At 45.6% G+C, this 12,640-nt stretch overlaps 1 protein-coding gene across 1 annotated transcript in view; it reads left to right on the top strand.

Moving 5' to 3' along the window:
• PPP1R37 (protein phosphatase 1 regulatory subunit 37) overlaps positions 1-12,640 on the top strand; it is a 551,713-nt gene that overhangs the window by 196,735 nt on the left and 342,338 nt on the right. The window contains exon 5 of the mRNA XM_085625734.1: positions 2,075-2,194. Coding sequence (XP_085481860.1) covers positions 2,075-2,194 — 120 coding nt within the window. The remainder of the gene's footprint in view (positions 1-2,074; positions 2,195-12,640) is intronic.

Here is a 12,640-nt window from a genome sequence, read left to right as displayed (position 1 = left end):
ATTAGAGAGGGCCGTAGGAAATCCACATTGCTTATGCAACCAAGCAACAGTTTTATTTTTCAAGGAATCATGAGATTCATACTGAGACTGGGGCATAAGTGAATCGACCCGTGGTACATTAGTTAAAACCACCACATAAGGGGAACAATCTGGGGGAAGGTTAACAAAACCCTTTCTTCTTACTTCAGTCCAACCTACATTGCTTTCAGATACCAAGGTAGCCTGGTTTTCTTGACTCGCAGTGTGCAGTTGGGCTGGAACAACTATTTGGTTAGCCCTGGTCCCCTCGACAGATGGTACTTCTAATTGATTAACCTTAGACCCCTCCGCAGATGGAATTACTACCTCTTTCCTTACATTGTGACTTACATCGGAAGTCGTTTGAATACCTACCCGAATGGTGTAGGTATCCCAAGAGATTGGCCAATCTAGTTACTTCTACCGAGATCTGATCTAATTTAGCCACCAACGGTAAAATAATCTTGTCGAGCTTGGAGTCAATATAGCTAAACAGCAAATTAAATTGCTCAGGATTCAACTGGGCGTGACACTCTTTTTCTTGAGTCTCGTCCCCCCCCCAACTATGCTTGTAGAAGGTAATTGGACTCTCTTAGCCTTTTTGTTCCCCCCTCGTTTTACAGGTATTTTCCGGCATGCCCTAACGGCTCTACACACCGGGAAAGAATCTCCAGGATGGTCAGAAGAGTCATTTACCACCGGCTGACTAGGAGTCATTAGCACTAGATCATCACTATTAATCAGCTCGGGATCGTGATCAAGACTGACATCTAACACTGGTATACCTGGGGAGATTGACAAGGTAGACGGAGAAGCTGGAGGGCTACCCTGCCTGAGGGAGAGTCGACGTTCGTAGTTAATTTTATTAACAACTTTCACTAGATAGTTATCTAGTGTTGTAGGCACTTCAGAGGTTTTGTTTGGACATGCTTACGGCTACGAACACACCCTATTGCACAAATGTTAAAAAAATCACGCACCCAAGCTATCATAAATTGCACAGCAAACAAAATAAAAATAAAAAAGTAAATAGCCAATGGGACTAGTATAATGTCCCAAACACAATGATAAATGGCATTGGTTTGATAAAGGGAGACTCCCAATGATGTATCAACCCTGACAACATACGCCAAAGTCCGTGGCCCTGCCCTGCCACGTCCTGCCCCGGACGGCCCGCCCTTTGCCCGGGCTTAGCCCGGCTCGTCCCGTGCGCGTCCTGCGAAGTGGGGCTCAGCGCTGCTTAAATGCGCCTCCTGGCGCTGGCGCAGCGTGGATAGAGCGCGCCGCCGCTGAGGCTGCCGGGAATTGAAGTCCCGTGATGGCGGCGACGCTGCTTGCGGCTGCAAATGACTCCTGGCAGTGGCGGCGCAGCTTGCGGCTACAAATGACTCCTGGCGGTGGCGGCGTTATCGGTGTGGTAAGTCCCCCCACTCCGCCGGGCTCAGCGATGCTTAAATGCGCCTCCTGGCGCTGGCGCAGCGTGGCTAGAGTGCGCCGCCGCTGAGGCTGCCGGGAATTGAAGTCCCGTGATGGCGGCGACGCTGCTTGCGGGTGCAAATGACTCCTGGCAGTGGCGGCGCTGCTTGCGGCCACAAATGACTCCTGGCGGTGGCGGCGTTATCGGTGTGGTAAGTCCCCTTACATTGGCAGAGGCCTCTTTTTTGTTGCCAGATGGTTTTGTGTATTCGAAAGCTGGATTCATGGATACTTTTATAAACATCTGTGTTCCTCAGTTTCCCTTTTCCCTTTGTTCCAAATCTGTATTCCAGTTTCCCTCATCATTTCTAGGGACATATGTTAGTCAGCTTGTTTATGCATGCTGTACTGTGTTTAGGCCTAGCTCCAAGAGACACAACTACAAAAATCGACAGGCTGATTTGCCTGCCTTAGTTCTAACAGTAGTAATTGGTTCAACTCCGACAATGCCAGTGCCAGTATTTTCACACCAGTTTGTGCAGTCTTTAACTTGGGGTCTTTATTAATTATATATTCTGTTTGTTTTCTGCAGTGTGTTGCCTATGTACCCAAACACTGTTTTGTCTGTTTCTGTCCACAGGGTGCATCAGCATTGTTTGACATGATTGAATATTATGAGTCGGCTACACACCTCAACATTTCCTTTAATAAACACATTGGAACCAGGGGCTGGCAAGCAGCTGCACACATGATGAGAAAGGTATGTCCATCCAGCGCGAATAGCCATAATCTGTCCCTTAAGCCTATAAGGTGCTGTAGTGGCGGATGAATGTGAAAAAAAATGTCTTGATGTAAGATTTCTTCTCTTTCTCCGTTTCTTACTTTATTTTCCCCTTGATGTTGGGTGATGAAGGTGAACAGTGGGAGAATCTTTACAATGGTGGGACCTTAAATGAACCGAATGAATGAAAGCTGAGAGATGCTTATTGAGGGTATGATTAGCAATTGGCTATAATCATGACTATCAGTTGTCCCTCTCAACCTGGCTCTTCTGTTAGAATATGCAGCTATTATATTGAGATGTATGTTTATATTCCCAAGGTGTTGATGAAGAAAATTCTTTCAAATGTGTATACCCTAGGGCAGATAGATCAAGTATGAATGTTTGCTTAAGTTATCAGGTAAGATAAAGACTGTAATTGTTTTTTCTTAAGCAATAAAATAGAGCATATGCTGGTAGACCTCTAGCACTTAATTTTGACACTGACTCGGCCTTTAAAATGTTTACCGTGATGACATTGCTTGTTGTTCTGTTTTATCAGGGTTTCACGCTAGAAAAGCGCATTGATCAATACTCAAACTATTGCTTCTTTATCAAGTTACTAGGCAAGGTCAAAATGCCTAGTAGAGGGCTGGGGAAATACATTGGCATGGGTAACACTTCAGCTAAAAGTGACTAATTTAATATTGGTAGTTCTTGCTGGACTGTTCCTATTGGTCCAGGGCCAAGACTAATCTGCATTAGGCAGGTCTATCTAGAGTGCCATAGTGGGTAAAAAGCAGTGGACTAGTATGCAGCCCCAGAGATCGCCAGTGTCTGCAATTAAGTCTAGCAGTCCTTCCATAACCTTGTTGTTTATTGCCGTAGACCCCTAAGTGCAATGAGTATGCACAGAAATGGACCCTGTGCTCATGTTGCCATGTGACTCGAGCTGCTCTTCACTGACAAGTTCTAAATAGATCAGTATCCTAATTTATTATATTGTTATGCAGTGTAGGAAGAATGTGTTTGGTTCCTTTCTGCAGGTCTGCCTAGTTTTGTTTAGGCAACATTGGTAGGAACCATGTGATGACTATATTGCTATTAGTCTTGGATCACCATAGACATCACAGTGACTATCTAATGGGCCATTCACCACAGAAGTTTTCATTTCTTTATTTTTTGCCAGAGTTCTTTATTTCTAAGTTACGTGGAATGCACTTTGATTTTCTCGAAGTTTGAAATTAAGAGATTTCAAATTTTTAAGCTCTATTAGGTGACTGAGTCTGTATTTTGTGGGTTAATACTTTTCTGTTACATGCTGTTAAAGGGGAGCACTCAGATGTAAGGAGTGTGGTTTTGGGAGGGGGTCGGGTTGGTTTGTTTTTGTGCTTTTCAGCATGCAGTATTTGTCCTCAAAACATAGATTGTCATCTCTGAAAATGAATAACTTGCCAAATACTTTCACAATGCCGATCTGCTGCGGGGGAAAGCTGCTGCAAATTACTGCAGCCCCGTTGTGTTGGAGCTTTTATTACCCTACTCCTGACATCTACTTTTGTAGCGGGGGGGGAGCCTCTGATTATCACCGCTGCCCGTGGTGACCACAAATCCCATAACCTCGTGCCGGTACCACACCTGAGCTACATCTGACCTGCCCTACTTATGCGTGCTGCATTCCCGCTTTGTGTGGGATGCACCAGGGCAAACACCGGGCCAAGGTCAGGTCCTTCAAAGTCCGGAGGAGGCTGGGATGGGGCTACCCTCTTGGCTTGAGCATCTGGATATTTAAGATACTGTCATTTATGCAACAAAGCATAATCCTGGTTTACTGAACCATACCTAATCATGGATTGGGACGTGTGTTGCTCTCATGTTCACCCTTGTAGTGCGTAACAGATTGAGTGTTGGGAGGGCATACTGCACTTTTCTTGATATTGGCTCATCGCATTTTATATTCTTATATTTCAGGTAAAGTTTCACTGGTTATTGCATAGCCTCACAACATTATTTCCTTTATCTACATCATGGGTAAACGAAAGGCCGCAGCTCCCTCTTTTTCTTTATCTTCTGCAGTGATCGCTATATGCCTCTTGCTGAACTGAACCAGGCTTTGCCACTTTCAGAGACCAGTAGAGGGTTGTGATCCCTGTCATCCATTCCCCCGGGAGATGTAGCCCATCTTTTGCAGAAAACTAAAGCTCTTAGGGGTGCGGTGAGGGACCTCAAAGAATTGTTGTCATGCCTTTCTACTACACTTAATAGATTACTCACAAGTATAACTCATCCTGCTGATAAAAACACATGCATCATGCACTCCTGAGGTAAAATAAAGGTCTTTTGAGACTAGAAATTCAGTATCCCATGATTACACACCGGTGACGCCCCTTGCAGAAACAGTCGGAGGGGCTAGGGGACCAAAACCTATCAATGAGCATAGGCCTGTGCGAACTCCAAGCTCTTCCCAGCCCTATTAAAAATCAGACCTATGGGGAGCCTAAACTTACAAGGCACTCCCCAGTTCTGACGCAAAACCCCATCCCTCAGCTGGGATCCCTAGTTCCCAATACCAGCTGCTTTTTATTTCTGATTAACGTCTCCAATCTTGCGTATCCCATGTATAAAGAAGGCAAGGATGCATTAATAAACAAAACCATCTACTGGATTCACGAGGGCTATCGTTCATTCATATCGGGGATTACCTTGGAGCTAGAATGTATTCACAACTTGCCACCAATCTTGATTTTATTGAGTTAACCAACAAGTACCGTAAGGGAAAGTTGAAAATAACTTTGAAGAGAGAGTTCAAGCCTTCTGATTGAGGCTCAGCGCTCGGACGGTGTTAGTCCGGTAGCGGCCCCCGGTGCACTGGGATTGGGTCTTCTCTGAGTCGGGTTGCTTGGGAATGCAGCCCAAAGCGGGTGGTAAACTCCATCTAAGGCTAAATATGGGCGCGAGTTAACTCTTGGAAAGCGGGATCAGTCGATAATTTAGTGCCTTTTGATGTTAGAACTTCCTTCTTGTTCAGCAACAGTATTCGATTCAGATACATTCGTCCGGAGCAAAGCTGTCAAAGCAATCTGTGTCTTCAACCTACAGCACACATGTGAAGGATCCTCTACACAGGATGTAGACTGACAACCCCTCTTTTTTTCAATAATCCGCCAGATTCTGACGGGCTTCTATATTCTCCTGACTGTAAAAAGTATAGTGTCTCTTGCTCTTCTAATGCCTCGAGTGTCCCACAAGACGACTCAGTTGCAGGTGAAGCTATTGTTCAATCTGACAACCTTGATTCTCTGGCCCCGGTTAGCCTCTTTTCATCTTTCACCACTATCCAAACTAAAGCTATGGTGTCTATAATCTCCTTGAATGTGGCTGTTCCCAGATCAAAGGCCATACTCCCTGACTGAAAAAACTTTATTGAATTGTATGACATCTCTTTGTTCTAGGAAACCTGAGGCATGGAACCTCTTTAAACATAGCTGTTTAAACTTTTCAATTCTTGCTTCACATGGCCTTGCTGAGTAACCATCAGGAGGGCTGACAGTGTGCATTAGACCAGGTTTAGATTACAAACTTCAGGAACTCCACACTGACTGCCATGATATCTTGGCCATTCGCTTAGAGGTTTAAAATATTTTACTAGCATTTATATTTACAGTGTCTATGTGAGAGGGGCCAATGGGGGTTTGAGATCCAAACGATCATGCTTTTAGAAGATCACTTGGAAAAGAACTATAGCCTCTCCCTTTTGAATACTGAGGGGGTCAACCTAGCTATGAAGGAGGAAAGAGACGTGGGGTATTCTGCGACTAGAATTGCCTGCTATAAAAAGATGGACAGAAGCAGCTCAGGGCACTACATCTTTAGGCCATTGGGTCCCTTTGAGCACTTTTGGGCCCCAAGAAGCCAAGATGTGCCCCTTCTTGGTTATTGTTGGAGGGTTCACCATGGGTGCCTCCTTCCACCTGACTCTGTTCCTAGTGGTGCCATCTCCGGCACTGCTCGACAGTGACCTTATTTCCAACACTATCCTGGTGCCGCCCCAGCTTGATGTCGATGTGGTCACTGTCCAGGCTTCAACATCCATTGGATATTCCACCTTTTGACAAGCCCCACTCTACTATGGTGGATCTGAGGTGACAACTGGTATGAGGAACTGGGTAACTCCAGTGGAATAGATGGTTCCTTAGACTCTGGCATGATTTCCCCTTCGAACACAGTTTCAGGTGAAGGCTCATCTTTGGCCATGGTGATGCACAGGGCAACAGAGGATCTCGACCAGCTGCCAGCTGTCTAGTTCAGTAACAATGCCTTTGACAGAGGTTCTTCACCCCGGGGTGAGCTCTTCTGAATCCATGCTCCCCTGTACTGATGCCCTCACCGGCGTGCTTCGAGAGTCCTGGGCTACACCTTGCACAGAGGCTCCTATGCACTGACTGATTGCCCATCTGCTTTGTCCTGCCCCAGGAGACTCAGCCTTCCTCTTTCAGGATCCCTCCTCTGAGAGCTTAGTGGTGTAGGCCTCAACTGTGAAGGTTACCCCAAGTTTGTTCCCAACTATACCATCGGATAGGGAATCCAAGAGGCTGGACACCTTTGTGAAGCCCATCTTTACTTCCACTAGCCTTGCCCTGCAGTCGTGAACACTGCATGCCTCTTGGGCTGATATTCACACGCATGCTGTCCGATGAAGGCTGTGCCGTCTTTAGCCAGGCTTTGGTAGACTGCAAGGATGCAGCGAATTTCGCCATCCAGTGCTGACTGAAACTACGGCTCTCTGGGTAGAGCCTTGACCTCTATGATGTTGCTGCATAGCTAAGCCTGTTTACAATGCACTGTGTTTCGTGGGGCAGGAATCTTCAGTCTTCACTGATTGACATTACCTTCAGTGGCTCCTGCCTATGTGCCGACCAGGGCGATGCAGCACTAATCGCTTTTGCGAGAGCAGGGTAATTGCCAGATCCCTTGGCCTTTCCCTCTTGACACGTCTGCATCAGCAGTCCTTTCGCCCCTACTGCACACGTGAAAGGGGAACATTTGGGCATCCTCAGCATTAGCCATATCCGTCGGAAGGTTCAAGCTCTTTTGGCCAAAGGAGGCATTGAGAGGGTGCCTGCACAAGAAGTAAGGCGTTTTTGTTATTCCTGTTTATTTCTGATGCCGAAAAAGGACGGAAGCCTCTACTCTAGACCAATTCTGTGCCTTCTCAACGTCTTCCTGGAAAAAAAGAGAAATTTAAAATGCTCACTTTGGCTCAGGTTTTGCCTGCCCTAGATCCTGAAGATTGGATGGTAGATCTAGACCTGCATGACGTGTATTTCCACACCCCAGTCCAGCTGGCCCACAGATGTTACCTGCAGTTCATAGTGGGCCACAAGTATTTCCAGTTCGCTGTCTCCCCTTTGGCCTCACCAGTGTCCCTTGGGTGTTGACTAAAGTAATGGCGATGGCTGCAGCCCATCTGCGTATGGCTGCAGCCAACCTACATGAGGCTGCAGCCCACCTACATAGGTTAGGGGTTTCAATCTTCCCCCTACCTCACTGTCTCCCTGCTGAAGGTGGGTAACAGCCAAAGTATTTGTCTCCCACCTCCAGACTACAGTGAACCTTCTGCATTCTCTGGTTCACTATCAACATGCCAAATCTATACCCGACTCATTCTCAGATGCTCCCTTTCATCTGAGCTGTTCTGGACATGTGCAGTTCTGCGCCCATCCTAGAGCGGCGAGTCTGGATATTCGGTCTATGATTAAAATGTGTCTGCCTCTAACCTGGTTTGTAGTGAGACTGACACTGAGACTTCCGAGTCTCGTGGCTCCTGCATCCTACTGGCACAACATGCCCGATGGCAAATGCAGGCTCTCCAGTTGAGCCTGGAGTCTCAGTGATGGCGAAATCAGGGGGCTCTTTGGGACCTGGTCTAGATATCAGAGGGAACTGCATAAGATCTGCAGGGATGAGCCTGGAGACTCTTTACCTATGGACTTGGCTGGACTGTTGGGACCTCTTTCTGGCCGTTAAGCATCTGGCAGGCTCACTGAATGCCAGAACAGACAAACTCAGCTGTCGATGCATTGTAGATCTTTAATGGCGACTACACATGGAGGTGGCACAATGTCTTTTCCGCTTTTGGGGGGGACCTCTTTGGGAGGATCTCCTGTTGCAGCAGCAGGCAGGGTCTTGCACCTGAACCTGCGCACACTCCACCTTCATGCATGGAGATTAAGCAGCAACAGAATTTCTGAGCTCCCTCCCTAAGTTTGTGATGTCATCATGGCAGCCAGCCATCTTTACACTAAAACTGTTTACACCTTTTGTTGGCATAAGTTTGTGGCTTGCTGCTCCTCAAGAATTGCGGGCCCCCTTTCTGCACCTCTTCCAGATGTTCTGTTTATTCTTTCTTTCGCAAAGCAAGGTCTAGCTCTGGGCACCGTTAAAGGTTATTTGCCATTTTGGCTTTCTTGTGACTGCCGTATAAACCCACCCTATTTAAGTTACCCATTGTGGCTCCAATCCTTGGAAGGTTTATAACATTTGTTCCCAATTACTTATTTTATGATACCCCAATGGGAGACCTCAATTTGGTGAAGAATCTGCTAAGTGCTTATAAGAAGAACAAGTTACTTACTTTTCTTAACACCTTTTTCTGGTAGAGACTCCAACCACAGATTCCTCAACGACGATACCTACAAACTGGGCTCTTTACCCCCAAAAATCTATTTAGACGCTTCACAGTGGTCAAATCGGTAACATTGGTTTTTACTGGCTTTGCGCTTTTGGCACAAAACTAGTCATGGAAGGAAGTGAAGTCAGTGAGCCAGAGTGACACCTATATAGGCACTGCAACATCACTTCCGGTGCAGACGCTGAGCCAAATGACACCACTTACTGGCATGCAGAGGTACTGCACATGAATTTCCATATCTAGTCTGATGCCAGGGAAATATTATATATATAAGGCAAGGAATCTGCGGTAAGATAGTTTGTACCAGAAAAAAAGTTTCCAAAGGTAACTTGTTTGTGTTGCTTTTAGATACCCTCAGTATGCTAGTAAATGGAGATTTCCCTCTTGTCTGCCTTTCATCATCCCCTTGCCCTCTCTCCCATGAGAGAGGATACGGTTAGAATGCTAAATGTTTAAACGTTACAGTTGCTGTGAAGTGAATACTTTTTTTTGTGTGTGAAATTTGTCACAATGCTTGAGCTTTTTACTGCTTGCCTATGAGCATAGGTTATGTGGTCTCAGATATGTGTATGATCTCTGCATTTATCTAGATAAGTGGTTCCTAACCTGTGATTCGAGGACTCCTGGGCATCTGCGAGGCCTGCTCAGGGGGTCTGCAACTGTTTAACAAAATTAAATATTGTCAAAATTAATACATTTAAATTAAAACAGTATACAGTTAAAGAGGAAAAATTGAAAATTCGCTAAAAGTTTTTCTAGATTTTATTGTGAATTAAATATATTTCAGTATTTGAGCATTTGTTTGGCGTATATTGGTTTTTGTATTTTTTTTAAAATATTGATTTGAGGTCCAAATCATAGAAATTTCTTCGGCCAGGGGTCCCTGTTTTCTAATAATGGTTCAGTGGGGAGTTAAGTGTCTTAGCTAATATATTTACTCTAGAGAAATACAGTATACACGTGGGAGACACATCAACTTGTTAATGTTTGGACAATAAGACTGTCATTTTTTAATACTTCAAATGTGTTTGAGAAAAAACGAATTAACATCCAAGAAGAGCTGGAACACGTCAGGGGAATTTAATGATAGTATTGTTCTCTGTGTAAGCTCTGCATTAGTGTACGTGGCAAATGTAGGGAAGAGTTTGTTTTTCCAAGACCTTAGAATTGTTGTCTCACTACTCATTTAGGCCCAGATCTCTGTACTGGGGTGAATGTATGACATTGTTCTGCATTCTGTCCATCAATTGTTATTTTTGCATTTGTCACCCCGAGTGGGAAGGGTATGCTCAGACGTGAGTCCCTTGCTCTCCATGCCACTGGAATCAGGCTATCCTGGCTGATGAGGGCTGAAAGCCCGAAACCGGTCCTAGGATGCTTGTTTCCAGTCCAGGGAGGACCTGGCTTGGCAGTTCGGGCTGGACTGTTCCCATGGGGCACAGGGTCAAGACTGATTTGCATATGGCTGGGTTCAAACTGGAATGGCATGGTGAGCAAAAAAACGATGGATTTAGGCCCAGATCTCTGTACTGGGGTGAATGTATGACATTGTTCTGCATTCTGTCCATCAATTGTTATTTTTGCATTTGTCACCCCGAGTGGGAAGGGTATGCTCAGACGTGAGTCCCTTGCTCTCCATGCCACTGGAATCAGGCTATCCTGGCTGATGAGGGCTGAAAGCCCGAAACCGGTCCTAGGATGCTTGTTTCCAGTCCAGGGAGGACCTGGCTTGGCAGTTCGGGCTGGACTGTTCCCATGGGGCACAGGGTCAAGACTGATTTGCATATGGCTGGGTTCAAACTGGAATGGCATGGTGAGCAAAAAAACGATGGATTTAGGCCCAGATCTCTGTACTGGGGTGAATGTATGACATTGTTCTGCATTCTGTCCATCAATTGGTATTTTTGCATTTGTCACCCCGAGTGGGAAGGGTATGCTCAGACGTGAGTCCCTTGCTCTCCATGCCACTGGAATCAGGCTATCCTGGCTGATGAGGGCTAAAAGCCCGAAACCGGTCCTAGGATGCTTGTTTCCAGTCCAGGGAGGACCTGGCTTGGCAGTTCGGGCTGGACTGTTCCCATGGGGCACAGGGTCAAGACTGATTTGCATATGGCTGGGTTCAAACTGGAATGGCATGGTGAGCAAAAAAACGATGGATTTAGGCCCAGATCTCTGTACTGGGGTGAATGTATGACATTGTTCTGCATTCTGTCCATCAATTGTTATTTTTGCATTTGTCACCCCGAGTGGGAAGGGTATGCTCAGACGTGAGTCCCTTGCTCTCCATGCCACTGGAATCAGGCTATCCTGGCTGATGAGGGCTGAAAGCCCGAAACCGGTCCTAGGATGCTTGTTTCCAGTCCAGGGAGGACCTGGCTTGGCAGTTCGGGCTGGACTGTTCCCATGGGGCACAGGGTCAAGACTGATTTGCATATGGCTGGGTTCAAACTGGAATGGCATGGTGAGCAAAAAAACGATGGATTTAGGCCCAGATCTCTGTACTGGGGTGAATGTATGACATTGTTCTGCATTCTGTCCATCAATTGTTATTTTTGCATTTGTCACCCCGAGTGGGAAGGGTATGCTCAGACGTGAGTCCCTTGCTCTCCATGCCACTGGAATCAGGCTATCCTGGCTGATGAGGGCTGAAAGCCCGAAACCGGTCCTAGGATGCTTGTTTCCAGTCCAGGGAGGACCTGGCTTGGCAGTTCGGGCTGGACTGTTCCCATGGGGCACAGGGTCAAGACTGATTTGCATATGGCTGGGTTCAAACTGGAATGGCATGGTGAGCAAAAAAACGATGGATTTAGGCCCAGATCTCTGTACTGGGGTGAATGTATGACATTGTTCTGCATTCTGTCCATCAATTGTTATTTTTTCACTACTCATTCAAACACTGGCTCTTTATATGTCTGTGCTCCAGGTTAAAGTCCTTGCCACTTTCTAAACATCCTTTTCCCACCCATTTTACAACTTAACCCGAAAATGTCATATCCTGTAATTTAAAAGAAGGCTGGTCTTGTGTTGTATTCAAAATGTGTCGCATTATTTTTAAAGAGTCACTATAGACTATTGTATGGTCTAGTTTATATACACAAACCCCAGACTTAATAATATATTTTTGGAATATCTTGAAGAGCACTTTGTTCTGTACGTGTAGGTTAAAAGGAAAGTGTTCAAAGAATCTGGGGGACGAAATTTGTTTGTAAAGGGCACTGCGAGATTAAAACGACATGAAAGTCCATAAAACTAATACAGAGTGTTGACAAAAAAATTAAGGTGCTAATCATCTGTGTCTTTGAAACCCCCTTCGGGTAGAACTGAAATTTGTGACTTTAATGTAATATTCCCTAAGGTCTAACTAAAAATGCTTTGCTTTTAAGGTTTTTCGTTATGTGCTAAAATAGTAGTTGTTTAGTAAATGTTCAGAGCTCTAGACCTGTGAGGAGTTGTGACCATTCATTTGAATGAATTTTCTGACGTACCTCGAAGTTGTGAATGAATGAGCTCATGCTGTCTGGCGAGGGAATGACTCTTGGTCAGGGGCGGAGCTTGGTCAATATGATTGGGGGAGTGTGAGCTTCAGATTTCATGACAATCATGCACGGACAGGTTACAGCACATTCTATGAGATACAGGACATGAGGCGGGCTTAAGGGGCATTGGAAAGAGAGAGAAGGGTGGATTGTTAGGGGTACTTAAAATGCAGACAACTGATCAACATTTTCTATTGCCTTCAAAACATAGGAGGAAAG

The sequence above is a fragment of the Triturus cristatus genome, chromosome 9 (assembly GCF_964204655.1).
Source record: "Triturus cristatus chromosome 9, aTriCri1.1, whole genome shotgun sequence".
In the NCBI taxonomy this organism is placed as follows: Eukaryota; Metazoa; Chordata; class Amphibia; order Caudata; family Salamandridae; genus Triturus; species Triturus cristatus.
Note: the sequence above shows the minus strand (reverse complement) of the source record. Positions and strands in the feature narration are given on the sequence as shown.